Below are 15,704 nucleotides of genomic sequence, written 5' to 3'. Positions count from 1 at the left end.
AAATCTCTGTCCATTTGCAGGATCTTTAAGCTTCCAGACCCTTCTCCTCCAAGCTGGTCTTCTTCTGGGCAACCATTTAGCTCTGATCCTGATGTCGCTAACTACTAATCTATGTTGAGGAGTACATTCTTTGCCTGGAAAGGTTTTGGCATTTATAAGCAGCCCTCTTTCCCTCTTTCTGGTGAGGATGTAGTCAATCTGACTAGTGTGTCTGCCAGAACGGTAGGTGACTAGGTGAGAGGTGGGTTTCCTGAAGTTGGTATTGCAAACCATAAGGTCATTTGCATCGCAGAACTCCAGCAGCCTGGTTCCCTCCTCATTTCAAGAGCCAAAACCATAGCCACCATGAACGCCATGGAAGCCCCCGACATGCCGGCCAACATGTCCATTGAAATCACCTGCCACAAAGAGAAGGTCACTGTCATTTGTCAACGAGGTAGTCCGCAATAGGTAGTCATAGAATTGGTCTTTCTGTCCTTTCGGTAGCCCTGGTTGAGGGGCATATGCCGAGATGATGGTAGCTGACCTATGGTGAAACACTAATCTAATCTTAAGTACTCTTTCACTTACTCTGACTACCTCGATTACCTTATCTACCCATTTCTCAGCAAGAAGTGTACCCACGCCACCTACCCTGTCAGTGTTCCCTGCCCAGAAAATCTTGTACCTGTGTTCCTTGCCTGTGAGGAGCCTAGCGGAACCTCCTCTCCACCTTACTTCCTGGATGCAGCATAAATTCACACGTCTCCGTTCAAGCAGCTCTACATCTCTCCAGACCTACCTTTCAATGTGCCAACATTGAGTGTGCCAACTCTGAGGGTGTGGGAGGTGTGGGCCTCTGAGACCCTGGGATGAGGGACAGACATGTCATGTACCTGAAAAGAAAGCTTGCATTTGGCAGATTTCATACTGAAACACTAGACTACAACCTGCATACATTTCACAGTTTTTGCGCTATATGATCAAATAAACCCTACATGGGGGTGTGGTTGGGGGGGTAGTAAAGCAAGACGGGGTTAGAAACTTCCGGTGTTGGTGGAGGGCGAGAGACTACAGCTGCATACGTTTCACCGTTTTTGCTCTATATGATCAAATAGAACTGACATAGGGGTGCGAGTGGATGTATACGCGGGGGGGGGGAGTCAAAACAGAGGTAGAAACTTCTGGTATTGGTGGAGGGGGTGGTAGAAACTTCCGGTATTGGAGGAGCAACGAGAATGAATATAATTCGTAACGAGAATGAATATAATTCGTAGGGAATATTACACACCATCTAGAAACTTTGGAAATTGAGTAGAACATAATTTAAATGAGAGGGAGAGAGAGAGTATTTTGTAAGGCATCCTGGGGAATGGAATAACACGGGAAGGCCCTGAAAGCAAAGAAGGAATTGAAAAAGACAGGAAGCCATGTTGACAACATGGCGATATAGATAATAGAGAAACGGGATTAGGTTTACGATCAACGCTTAAAAATATGAATATGAATGTCAGGTTAAAAGTTAAGATCGCTTAGCTGGTCATATTTCTGAGATCCGTGTTGTCAGCAAGTAGCTCGAGTAAATGCTTAAAATGGAATGATACGAGGGGCATTCAATAAATAATGCCCCTGACCCACTTTCCATAGCTGTAGAGCAACGAAACTTGGCACAGTTATTAGTCTTTTTCTACATAGCAACCACCCAGAGTTACGCATTTCTCCCATTGTTTGATGCAGCTCTGGAGACCGTTTTTGTAGAAGACCCTAGCTTGGTCCTCCAACCTGAACGTGACTTCAGAAATCAAGGCTGCATCATCTGGGAAACACTTTCCTTTCAAAAACAACTTCATGACTGGGAAAAGGTGAAAATCAGAGGGTGCAAGGTCAGGAAAGTAGGGGGATGGGGAGGAGTTCATAGCCATACGCCTGTGCTTCTGATCTGGCGACAAGCGAGTTGTGGACCAGAGCGTTGTCCTGCAGGAGGAGGATGCCTTTGCTGATCTTGCCCCGCCTCTTGATTTTGATAACTTCTCTTAATTTCCTCAAAAGTGAAGCATAATAGGCTCCTGCAATTGTGGTACCCTTTGCCAGGAAATCTGTCATCACTACTCCGTCCTGGTCCCAGAAGACTGTGAGCATGACCTTGCCAGCGGAGGGCTGCACCCTTGCCTTCTTTGGAGGGGGTGAGTCACGGTGCTTCCACTGCATTGACTGGGCTTTGGTCTCTGGATCATCGTGATGGACCCAGGTTTCATCCTGTGTAATCAGTCTTTTGAAAAATTTTGACTCATCTTCTTGGCACATCTCCAAATTCACCCTTGAGCACTCAACGCGTTCTTGCTTCTGGAAAGGCGTGAGCAACCTGGGAATCCATCTGGCAGACACCTTTTGCATATGCAAATGGTCATGAATGATAGTTTCCACAGACCCGGTACTAATCTTGACCTCATGGGCTATTTGGCGAATAATTATGCATCGATCTTCCAAAATGGCAGCCTCAACTTGACGAACAGATGCCTCATCAATGGCAGAAGGGGCGACCAGATCTGGGAGCTATTTCCACAGAGTTCCGACCATGTTTGAATTCTCGATGTCAGCGTTTTACAAGGTCATATGATGGGGCATCATCACCGTCAGTTACTTTCATTTCATCAAAAGTCTCCTGTGGTGTGCGTCCTTTCAAATATAAAAACTGGATCACTGCTCGACACTCAACAGGCTCCATTTCACACTTGACTCGGTTCAAACACCTGTAAATCAGAAACCACAATTAATTCAGAGCTGTAATTTGCCACTTACTCTATAGAGATATAAATGATTGCACATGCAAAATTTCAGCTAGATTAAACAACTGCAAGTGGGTCGAGACATTACTTATTGAACGTCCCTCGTACTTGAGTGTTTGGACTGAGGATTTGAATCAGCTTAATATGCTGATAAACACAATAGGAATTCAAAAAAAGAACCTAAAGATTATATGATGATTTGCTAGTAAAGGCTGGTTTACAACATAAAAATGACTAGTGAAACACGAGCATTGATAGAGAGGCTGCTATTAATTGAAGAAAATGATTCCTGAAGAGAGCTACACATCAGAGTAAGTATACAATGTTGATGAGACTGCACTCTTCTGAAAGCGTATGATTGCTAGAACTTTTATTTCTTGAGAAGACAAATCAATACTAGGATTTAAAGCTTCTAAAAATTGCACTTCTTTTGGGATGAAATGCCACTAGTGATATGAAATTGAGGCCCTACTCATATATCACTTCAAAAATCTAAATGCTTTCAAGGGTTACACAAAGTTTAATCTACTTCTGATTTGGCATTCAGTTAAGAAGGCACGGATAACTAAGAGCCTTTGCAAAGAGTCGTTTACAGATTTTTTGTTCTGATGTAGAAAGGTACAGTGCCAGACTTAACATTTCCAACAAAGCATTGCTTCTTTTAGACAGTGCACTGAGCCACCCAGAGAACTTTAACTTCAAGGCATGTTATATGAGAACTTTCAAACAACTTATGAAAGCAAATGACAGGGATGTAATGAATGCTGTAGATAATATAGCTGAATCATGGGATGGAGTGAAACCTTCAACTCTGAATAATGCTTAGAAACATATGGCCAGACTGTTTCAGTGACATTAGAAGTTTCACTCAAGTAGGAAGTCTATATCAAATTTGGGAAGATATTGTAACATTTGCAAAAGATGTAGGATTTGGAGAAGTTATAAAGGACAATGTGATTGAATTGCTAGTGTCCCAGAGAAAAAGTTTATTTAAGGAGGAACTGATGCTAAGAAAAAGAACAAACTGAGAATACAAATGAGACAATGGGAGTTCCACCTACAACACTTAAATTGACAATAAAAATTATTGTTAAGTGGTTGGCACTTATAGAGAAAGGTCCGCATGTTTTTGCTGATAATGATCTTAATTATAAATGTAACATAAAATTTACAAGAGAAGTTTGCAATGACCTCAATTTCTATACTCAGCTATACAAAGAAACGATCTGTCATAAACAACAGACAACTTTGGCTAAGTTTTTCACCCATCAAGCCGATGTTCATGATAATGAACTATAAGATATAGTATATATTTTCCCTCATTTTTCTAGTAATGCTCATCCCCCCACCCCAGCAGTCAACATCTTTTATGGTAAGAATGTACGCTTACAATATTTTGATTCTTATAAATTCCCTAACTTATTCTTCTTGAAATATTTTTGTTTTTATGTATCTATATTGTACCATGTAGGTTTAGAAATAATTACTTTTGGTCACTTTATGACCGGCCCATTAATTAACTTCATACTGCTAATAGAAATGAGGATGTAGTATTCTCTAATAAAATCTCAAATTCTTTTAATATAGGATCAGCTAAAAGATTTAAAAATAAAAAAAAAGTAAAATAAATGCTAACTTTAAAGTGGACTGAAATCAGAGAATACTTACTCCTTTGAAAAACAGGTATAAATGTCAAAATTATGATCTTAACTCAATACTTAGCTGTGATATTGCACAAATTATAGTAGCGCATAATATTCGAGCGAGGTCATTGCCAGTGCCACTGGACTGGCTCCTGTGCAGGTGGCACATAAAAAGCACCATTTGAGTGTGGCCGTTGCCAGTACCGCCTGACTGGCCCTCATGCCAGTGGCATGTAAAAGCACCCACTACACTCTCGGAGTGGTTGGCGTTAGGAAGGGCATCCAGCTGTAGAAACTCTGCCAGATCAGATTGGAGTCTGGTGCAACCATCTGGTTTGCCAGACCTCAGTCAAATTGTCCAACCCATGCTAGCATGAAAAGCAGACGTTAAACGATGATGATGATGATGAATATCGAAATTTCAAAAAAGCGATTACAATCACAATAGCATAATAATGTCAAATGGAATAAAGAAACTCAAATAGAAAGGAATGCTTAGAAATTAAATGTCGTGGAAAGGCAAACAACCCAATTTAACATAAATAATGACAAATCAAATAAAATTCAGCTAGAAATAGAACAGAGATAACATCTAAAGGAGTAAATAGTAATAAAGAACTTGGTGGAAATGAGTTTAATTCTACAATGAAGGGTCAAATTGAAATTAAATCTGAGGTAAATATAAAAGGCTATCTTTGCAATTGTTCTAAATGGGAATCCTATGTGAAAAATAAGTGTAAAATTAAAATTGTTATATATAGATGTATAATTATATCTGAGAGTAAGGAATTCTTTTACATCGGTGGGACATTATTAATTTTCAAGAGGAGACTGGCAAATCATTTGAGTTCATTTAAAGACAAAAATAAAAGGTTCCAAATGAGTCCTAGCAAATTAATCTGGTCTTTTAAGGACTATATGATTAAATGGGAATTAATTTGTACTGCAAAACCATACAGACCTGGAACCAATAGATGTGACCTATGTTTAGAAGTATTTTACAAGATCTTCACATAATAATAAATAATAAATTCTAGACAGGAGCAAGCATTGAGATGCTTGCACATGAGGAAATTTGCATTTGTGAAGTATAAATGAATAATTATCATTAAACTATACAAGATTTTGAAACAATGATTATCCAATAAAAACTTGAAATAGAGATTGTTCACATCTGACTTAATGGACAGCTCTAAATTATACAATGCAGAGTTTATAAAAGAAAATCATTAAATAGCCATACCAAGGGATATCAAATTAGACCCTGAAGAGGCCGCACTATTTTATAGTAGGGTTGCAATTGAAACACGTATATAAGGAGCAGATTTTCTTTGGGCACACTCACTGCTGGTTGATCTTCAGGACTCATCAACAGCAACACGTATGCCACTGTTTCTCTTGCAGCATCTGCACATGCTGTTCCTCACATTGCAGCCATCTCTCAGATTGAAAATGAATTCTTGAATCTCATTGTGTGTCACCCGAATCTCGCTACCCTGACATTCTCCAAACCCACAACCTGCCATGGAGTGAAACATCACCTCTCCTCTACCAGCCCTCCAGTGCACTTGATATTGCGAGGGCTGAGTTTGACAATATGGAAGCTTTGGGCATTGTTTACCAATCAAGCAGTCCTTGGTTGTCTCCTCTACCCACTGGAGGTTGGCAGCCTTGCAAAGATTATCGCTGTCTCAATGCAAACAAACACCCAACTGCTACCTCATTCTGCATATAAAGGAATTCTCAACCCAGATAGCTGGGTACTCAGTTTTCTTGAAGGTTGACCTCATCTGAGGTTACCATCAAATACCAGTACTAGATGACAATGTACCTAAAACTGCTGTGATCACTCTTTTGGTGTTGTACAAATTTCTACATGCACCCTTTGGCCTAGAAAATGCAACACAATCCTTCCAACGCTTGATGGACACTGTGTGCATGGGTCTTCATTTTGTCTTTGCATTCCTAGATGACATCCTTATTGCAAGCCAAAATGCAGAGTTACACAAAAAGCATCTAGTGACCCTTTTTGATAGACTTGAACAATATGGTGTGGTAATCAACTCCACTAAATGTGTCTTTGGTGTTAAGGAAATTGACTTCCTAGGACATCAAATCACAGGTACCAGTGCTACACCCCTGCCACAAACAAGGCTGTGCACCAATTTGTGGGCATGGTAAACTGTTATCATTGTTTCATCCCCTCGACAGCAAGACTGATGAGAAGACAAGTGAAGTGAGACAGTGCGATGACCTCGGCCTTCAAATCTACAAAAAGAAGCTCTTGTTAAAGCAACTGTGCTTTGCTATCCTTATATGTTAGCATTGACTGCACTCACAGTCAATACCTCCGACAACCATTGGAGGTGTTTTGGAACAATACATCAATGACCAGTGGCAACCTCTAGCCTACTTCAGTTGACAACTATGGTAACCTGAACAGAAATACAACACATTTGATAGGGAACTGCTAGGTGTCTGCCACTTTTACTATTTTCTTGAAGATTGAACTTTCACAGTGTTCACAGTCCACTGCACATCTTTGCTATGAGCAAGCTGTCAGAGCCATGGTCTACATGTCAGCAGTGATGGTTATCAGTCATTTCTGGGTACACTACAGACATTCAACACAGCTGGAAAAATCAACCCAGTCACTAATGCACACTCCAGAGCCCCTACCTACTCTGACACCTACATAGCTTCGGTAACAAAAGGTCTTGATTATGAGGCTATGGCTGCATTCCAACAAACAGATGATGAAATCAGGGCCTACCACACCACCATCACCTCCCTTTCCTTGCAGGACATGCACTTTGACTCCAATGGAACAACCCTACTTTGCAACGTATCTGCTGGAAAACCACGACCCATTAGCCTGCTGCTGGAAAGTTTTTGATGTCGTTCATGGGCTCTGCCTGATATCAAGTAAATTCATCTGACATGGTATAATCAAGCAAATTGGGGAGTTGACCAAAACGTGTATCCCTTGTGAACAAGCCAAAATACATCAGCATACCAAAGCATCTCTTGGCAGCAATGAACCCCCACAGGATGATTTCAGCCACATCAACATTGACCTCAAGGCCCCCTACCACCTTCACAAGGTTGCCCATCCTTACTAACCTTAGTGGACTGCTTCACTTTTGGCTTGAGGCTATGCTTCTCTGCAGCATGGAAATACAGGAAATTACCTGTGCCTTCATCACAAACTGGGTCACCTGTTTCAGTGTTCCAAACAGCATTTCATCCAATCATGGACCTCCGTTCACCTTGAAGCTGTGGAATGATGTGAACTTTTTGGCATCACAATGAAACACCCAACAGTCTACCATCCCCAGACCAACACCTTAGTGGAGAAATTTCGCCATGGCTTGAAGGAATCCCTTACAACCAGACTTAATGGGCCCAACTAGATTGATCAACTTTTATGGGTGATGCTGGGAACCTGCACTTCACCAAAGGAAAACCTCAAAATTTGGCGTACAGTGCACCACTTATGGTGATGGGGGAGTTAATTTCAAACACAGTTAGATCCAGATGTCAAAAGATATGCAACTGAGAGACAGTGTGGGCCATTTACACCCTAGACCCATGTCAACACATGGTACATCTAGGTTATCAGTACCAAATGACCTCCACAATGTGAAATTTATGTTTGTTTGTTGTGATGCATGATAAAAACCTCTTCAGTCACCTTATGATGACCCATATGAAGTGAGACAAGTCATTTCAACTCTTGGTTGGCAGATGACAAAACACAGTTTCCACTGACAGACTGAAACCAGCGTGTCTCGGTGTCTACAGCCACATTCAAGTAGCTCAATCACCAAACAAAGGCCGTCCTAGGCAAGTTACACCAACCTCTGACAACAAACAGTCAAGTAACTATATGCACAAGCAGGTGGTGAAAACACCTTCCTGGTTCCAATGTCAGTCAACAGTTCTGAGGGAAGCTATGTGTATGACATTGCCCATGGACTCATAACAAATGAACTGTAGACAGAGACCTTCACTGCAGGCTAGCTATTGAGCTAATCTGCAGAGAGGGGACTTCTGGTTAGGGGAGAAAGGAGTTTGAAGATTTAAATGGCCCATCGTATAGCTCTTTCACATAGGCAGTTTACATCGTTGTAATTGACAATCACACATACACTCACACACACATACACTCTCACACATATACTAAGGTAGACATACGTTCATGCACACCTCAGGGTAATTAATATTCATTATATACTTGTCAGTCATCACATGTATATGTATGTGTAGATGTGTGTGTTAACCGATTCTAGACTTTTGTAGGACATTACATTTTCTCTCTCTGTCTCTCTGAATATCTAACACTTTAATTGTATCTCTCTCTGTATAACGGCCTATCTCTCTCCTGTTGTCTCTCTCTCTCTTTAGATGTGCATGTGTGTGTGTCATTCGTCATAAAAATTTATGTATACTCACACACACATACACTCACATATACTTGTCAGTCATCACATTTGTATATGTATGTGTGTGTGTTTAATTCTCTGAGGCCTAATGTACGTAACAAATGTGCAAACAGACACATACACACTCATACACAAATGTATATGTATGTATAGATGTGCATGTGTGTTTAATTCTCTGAGGCCTAATGTAATGAATGTGCAAATACACACACACGCATATACAAAATGTGACATGGTGGTGGTGGTTAACGAATGCGTAAACACACACACAGATACATACACACTTATATACACATGTATGTGTAAATGTGTGTGTTGTTTAATTCTCTGAGGCCTAACATGTAATGAACATGCAAACACACACTGACAGACACATACACACTCATATGCAAAATGTGATGTCGTGGTGGTGGTGGTAGTATAAAATGTCCTTTACTACAGTTTTGTATGTTTTTTCTAAATTTTAACTTTAAAACAGTTTATTTTTTTAACTTTCCATGCAAAGCGTAGCAGTGATTTTTTAAATTTTATTTCCAGTTTACCATAAATATTTTAAAAATTGAGAACCACTACTTTGTGTGGTTGTTTGATCTGCCAGAAATATCAGACAAACATCTCAAATCACACTCTTAAATAAAGGTTATATATATATAAAGGTTATATTGGTTAATTAGTCCCTGACATGCAAAAAGAAAAACATGAGATGGTCACAGATGGAATGCTTTTGATCACATAGGGCTGCATGATCAGGACTGACCTGAAGATGAACAAGAAACAACAGATTTTACAATCTAAAACTTTGTGTTAATAAAAAATTATTGGAAATAATATGCACATATAATATGACTAATCAATTATGTAATTCATTGCAAATGTTAATATTTAAATACTAAATATTTTTTAATAAACAATACAATTGAATCAATTTTAACTTTCAGCTGAGAGATTAATAATGGCTGAATGTCAGGCACTTCATGCTCCAGAAGAGAAGACAGCTATATTTAATACTAGTAATTACCTGAACTTGCAACACACATTACTGGAGATTGTTGAAGAATTGAAAGTCAGAAGAGTAAGTAAAAAGAAGAGAAAAAATATGCATTTATTCATTCAAACTCTTTACAAGTATTCTGAAAATTACAGCTAACCAGACTATTGTGTCCTATCACTAATGTGCTATATCTCAAGCTAAGATATTTAACTCTTAAATAGTTCAGTTCACCTAATTACAAATAGATAACATGAGTATGTACAACTCACTATTGTAAGTGATGAGAGCACCATATAATTGACAAGTATTTCAGAAAATGTTGATATTGAATTTAAAACCTAGGGTCGGTTGAAAAGTTCACAGGCTGACCAAGATACTCTCATGGAATCTGATCAAATGAGGTTTATTTTTTAAAAATAATTCCCCCTTGTAGTTTACACACTTGTTCCATCATTGTTGCAGTGCTTGGATCTCATTGGTGAAGAAGCTTTCATCCTGTTCGTCAAAAATGTCATCAACAGCAGACATGACGATATTATCACTGCAATACTGCTTCCCAGCCAAGTGGTTTTTTTCTATGTTGAGGAACAGATGGCAGTCAGATGACAATCAGGAGAATAGGGATGGTGATCAACTAGTTTAAAACCAGTCACACACAACAGCCATTGAAAGCAAGGACTTGTGTACTAGAACATTGTCCTGATGAAACAAGACCCCTTTTGTCAGTTTTCCTGGGCATTTGGCTTTGATGGCTTTTCATAACTGCCTCAGCAAGTTGACCACAGTACTCTCCATTGATGGTGTACCCCTTTTGATGATAGTCAATAAACACGATACTTTTTTCATCCCCCAAAACTGAGGCCATCACTTTCCTTGCAGATGAAATACCTTGGTCTTCTTTGGAGCAGGTGAGGAGGGGTGTTTCCACTGCATGGATTGTCTCTTTGTCTTTGGCTCAAAGTGATGAAGCCAACACACTTCTTGGGTTTGAAAATGCTTAAAGAAACCAGCTGGATTTGCCTCAAACAATGTCAGATTTTCCTGTGTTATGATTAGCCTAGTGTGTTTTTGATCTGGTGTTATAAGCTATGGCACCCACTGAGCAGAAACGTTCATCATGCCAAATTCATTATGCAGAGTATTTTCAGCTCTCTCACAGGATATTCTAAAGGATTTATAGTCAGTCACCTGTCATCCATCAGTATGTGGTAAGCACAATCAATGTTTTCCTTGGTGGTGGCAGTTGTAGGATGTTCAGAGCTTGATACATCTTCAAGACTCTGTTTCCATCCTAAATTGAACTGTTCACTTTTGCATTGTTGATAAATCTGGAGTATCATCCCCTAATAAAGCAGCCATATCAGTATGCCCTTGGAGCCTAAACTTTTTCTGCAAGTACTTGATAATAGCACAATGCCAAATTTTGTTGATTTTCTAGAGGAGTCACTACTAGTTACCTTTGAAGTCCTCTTTGAGCAGCTGCATGTCTGTTTACTTGGAAAAAAAACCAATTAAATTATTAATAAGAAAAGTTGAATTCTGCTAGAATTCTCAGTTCTAGTATCACTCCTTCATAGTCAGCTTATGAACTTTTCAGTCCACCTTCATAGTTTAGAGATGTGAGAGCTTTCTCTAGATATACAGATATCAGGAGGATCCTTTCCAATTTTGGGGTATTGAAGCAGGATTATTGAGTCAGTAGACCTAGGCCCTGACTCTGACTCCTTGAACTTTTAAGGTGCTGACTCTGATACTCAACAAAATTAAATGTATTATACTCATTGTGAATGCAAACAAATATAAGTATAACCGTTTGTATCTATTTCTTTACTTGTTTTACAGTGTCATGCTGATTTCAAAATTTCACTCCATTTGTATGCAGCACATATCAGTTTTTCAGTAAATACATGCAAATATTTACATATTTGTATATATGAAATCATTAACGTAATAAATAAGGACATATTATTTTTAGAAAGTAAATGAGTTTATTGAGTTATAAGTCATCACAAAGAGTGAATACACAAAAAATGGGTCAGACAAAACCGACAAAGTTAGAACAACAGAGTTAGAAACATTGTGATTTGGGTTTCCTGCGGTGTTCTTGATCTGGTTGATAACAGTAAAGTATCCAGCAGCAGTTAGCCTGCATACTGTCATTCCAGAAGCCTTGGTACCGTTTCTCCATAGCACTAATGTCCTGGTGAAATCTTTCACCATGTTCATCAGACACTGCTCCAAGGTTATCTGTGAAGAAATACAGATGGGAGTCCAAGAAGTGAACTTTCTGTGACATGTAACAACTCACTGCTGAGTAAAATTTTATAAGATCCTTGATGCCATCCTCGTTGTCCATTGCCTTCTTGTTGCCCAAGAAATTCTTACAGATCCAATTGAAAGCATTCCAGGCAAGCAGTTCCAGTTCATACAGTATTCTCTTGAAGTTGACATCTTTGAGTACTTCTCTAATTTGGGGTTTGACAAAGATACCCTCTTTCAACTTCACCTGTGTGATTTTGGGAAACTTTTCTACAATATATGCAAACCTTCTGACATGTCTCTTCCCTAGTATCTTTACAAACTGTTTCATCAGTTCAAGCTTTTTGTGCAAAGGAGGCAACAGGACATTACATGGGTCTACAAGAGGTGTATTCTTGATGCCAGAGAGTCCTGGCTGGTATGATGTTCTTGTCTGCCAGTTTGATTCCAAATAATGTCTGTCAGTTGCCCGACTATCTCATAGACACAAGAAACAACAATATTTTGTGAAACCTGATTGCATTCCCATTAACATACCAATGACTTTCGGATCTCCACGTATTTTCCATAAATACCTTTCATAGGCAATGGCATGAAGTAAAAGTTCCATATTCTCATATGATTTATAAAGTGTGCAATTGGAATGGAGGGCTTCAAATTACCATTATGGAGAAGTACAGCTTTTAAACTTTGTTTTGAAAAGTCAATAAACAAACTCTGCGGGATCATGATTTTGTGATAAACATTCGAAAAGTCCATCGATGTTACTGCAAAAGCAAAGCAGGCCTTCAACAGAAAAACATGTTTGTAGAACCACATTTCTCTGCTGAAAATAAGTTGTACAAGGATCGTGCTCTACCAGATACTTCTTCAGACTTGATGGCAACAGTTTTGGTTTATCTTTTGAGAGGGATAGGTCTCTGACAAGGTCATTCATTCAACTTGGGAAAATTTCTGAGGTTCAAAGCTATTGTCATCAGCCATGTAATCTTCCTCAGCAGCAGTATCCTAACAGTCAGCATCATCATCTGATGTTTCAATGCCATCATCTGGTGGAACTGGAATTGGCAGACTTCCATTTTGAGGCACAGGTCTCATTGCAGAATCCAAATTGGGATACACAATTTGTTTATTCTTCATAGAAAATCCTGTGACATTTATTTTGCAAAAATAACAGTAATTAAAATGGTCTTTTGGCTCCCTCCATATCACTGGAATGGCAAAAGGCATGGACTTCTTATTATTGAACCAGTTACATAAGCCATTTGAATAAGCCGAGCATATAAAAATTGATGCCCATAACTTGGCCTGATTTCCAAGAGGACAAAGTATAGCTTATAAATCTTCTTGATCTCTGGTGTTATTGTATGTTTTTGAGATTTCACAATAAATTGTCTACAGACATAACAAAACACATCAGGATGATTTCTACACTGTTTTGACATTGTTAACACTGTAAAACAAGTAAAGAAGTAGATACAAACAGATATACTTATATTGAATTTGAGTTGGATGAAATATTTCATCAGACCAGTTATGACTGGACAATTTGAGATGTTGAAATACTTATTTCATGAGATAAAACTTGATTGGTTAATTTAAGATGATGAAATATTGCATCTGAACTATGCAGCAATGAATAATGTAGTTTATTTTAAAAGTATGTTTCCATGTAAATGAAATACATGCATATACATTATTAACTGGAATTTCTATATAATGCGTGATCTAGAACCAGAAAACTTTCTCCTCTCGAAAACTGTATGTGATGTCAAAAAACTAATTGTATATTTGAAATCAGCATTAAAAACTACACTAAATACACCTTGACGTATGCTTGATGAAAAATACTTGTTGATCAGTGTAATTATTTTACAAACAAGAAAGTAAATTTCAAATGCAGTAAAACTGTGAAAACAGTAATTTCCAGCAGGTGGGTTTTTTTCTATCTTATAAGAGTAAATATCCAATCTTTCTGCTGTTTTCACAGTTTTACTCCATTTGAAATTTACTTTCTTATCTGTAAAATACCAAAGTTTGTTCATAAAATGTTATATTATTCTTGTTCCTGTCAAATTTATCTGTGTACTAGCAGTATCGCCCGGCGTTGCTCAGGTTTGTAAGGGAAATAACTATAAAGCATTTTTAGAGAGTTATAGCCAAAAAATGATGGTAAATTTTTTTGAGAGTAAAAAAAGGTGGAGTTGCGTCCCCTAGACGGTTTGTGTTTCTGATTCTCGACCCCATGTCGAATTTATCGATTTTTTTCAGAACTGGGGGAACTTTTCAAAATTTTCGCTGCGTTAGTTTTGAATTATGACATTGGGCTATGTGTGTGTCAAGTTTCATCAGAATCGGTTGAAAGCCGTGGTCAGGGTGAGGGTACAAGCAAACAGACACACAGAAACACGCGCAGACAAACTGCCGTTTATATAGAGAGAGATTACAATTACTCCAACGGATGTAATAACTCAAATGGATAGATGTAGAGAAAGAGAGAGAGAGAGAGAGAGAGAGGAGAAAGGGGGACAGTGAGAAATGGGAATTGTGGAATCAAGGAAAAAAATGAAAAGTGAAAACATGGAAAAAGAGCGAGAGGGGGATCTATATTATTCTGCATTTGTGTGTTCAAATCACTGGCACAGTTGAAATGTTTAACATAATGAAACAATGTCATGAAGATCTATGAATTAAAAGATATATTGATAGGTAGTTAAATGAAAGTGAAATAACCTTAGCAAATAGCTGTGGATTTTACACTTTTATCTTTTAGCATTCCAGACCAAAGGCTCATTTTTCTTTTTTGTTATTAGATTTAAATGCTTATGTACATTGGCAGAAGGGAAAGGAGATGTGATAATTAATTAAACAGAGAGAGAGAGATACATAGCTAAATCAACAGATATGCAGGTTGAGAGATATATTAATAGATATACAAATAGATAGGTAGCTGAACTGAACTGAAATGAAAATATTCTCATTTGGTAAATAACTTACACTGAGCCTTATATATATGTTGGTGTTAGGAAGGGCATCCAGCCATAAAAAACCATGCCAAAACAGAGACAGTAGCCTGGTGTAGTCTTCTACCTATCTGGCTCCTGTCAAACCATCCAGCATGGAAGACAAGCAATGATACATATATACATATACTAGCAAAGTTGTTGCCTGTTAATTTTCACTACAGATTACCTTTGCAGACTTTTGGGATAACACATCCACATAAATTGGATTTTCTCTGTTTTAACAAGAATTTTTCAAATTTTTCTTTTCACCACACCCTTGCAAATGATAGGGGAAAGCTTTTCATGAAAAATATTTTTCTAATTCCCCTTCTGGACTGATTTCATCCAATTTTATTTTGCACTATGCACTTAAAAACAACCATAAAAAAAAAACAGTAGCAAAAGAATTTTTGAAAATTTATGAATTTTCGCCCCCTCCCTCACTCAGTTCCGATTTTGGCCAATTTTTTTTTTGCACTATACACATAAAAAATGTTAGGAAAAGCCTTGAAGGTAAAAAAAAAAGTGGGGAAAAAGTTAGTGATCATCATTATAATCGTTACAATAAGAAAAAAAAACATTGACTGAAAGTATGT

General features: G+C 38.3%; 1 protein-coding gene across 4 annotated transcripts in view; it reads left to right on the top strand.

Annotated features, from left to right (window-relative positions):
* Positions 1-15,704, top strand: part of LOC115224126 (coiled-coil domain-containing protein 73-like) — a 182,801-nt gene that overhangs the window by 20,198 nt on the left and 146,899 nt on the right. For all 4 annotated transcript variants that reach the window (XM_036512722.1, XM_029794930.2, XM_036512723.1 and 1 more), the window contains exon 2: positions 9,792-9,925. In XM_036512722.1, coding sequence (XP_036368615.1) covers positions 9,792-9,925 — 134 coding nt within the window. The remainder of the gene's footprint in view (positions 1-9,791; positions 9,926-15,704) is intronic.

The sequence above is a fragment of the Octopus sinensis genome, linkage group LG24 (assembly GCF_006345805.1).
Source record: "Octopus sinensis linkage group LG24, ASM634580v1, whole genome shotgun sequence".
NCBI classification, from domain to species: Eukaryota; Metazoa; Mollusca; class Cephalopoda; order Octopoda; family Octopodidae; genus Octopus; species Octopus sinensis.
The sequence above is the reverse complement of the archived record's forward strand: the minus strand, read 5'-3'. Positions and strand labels throughout refer to the sequence as shown.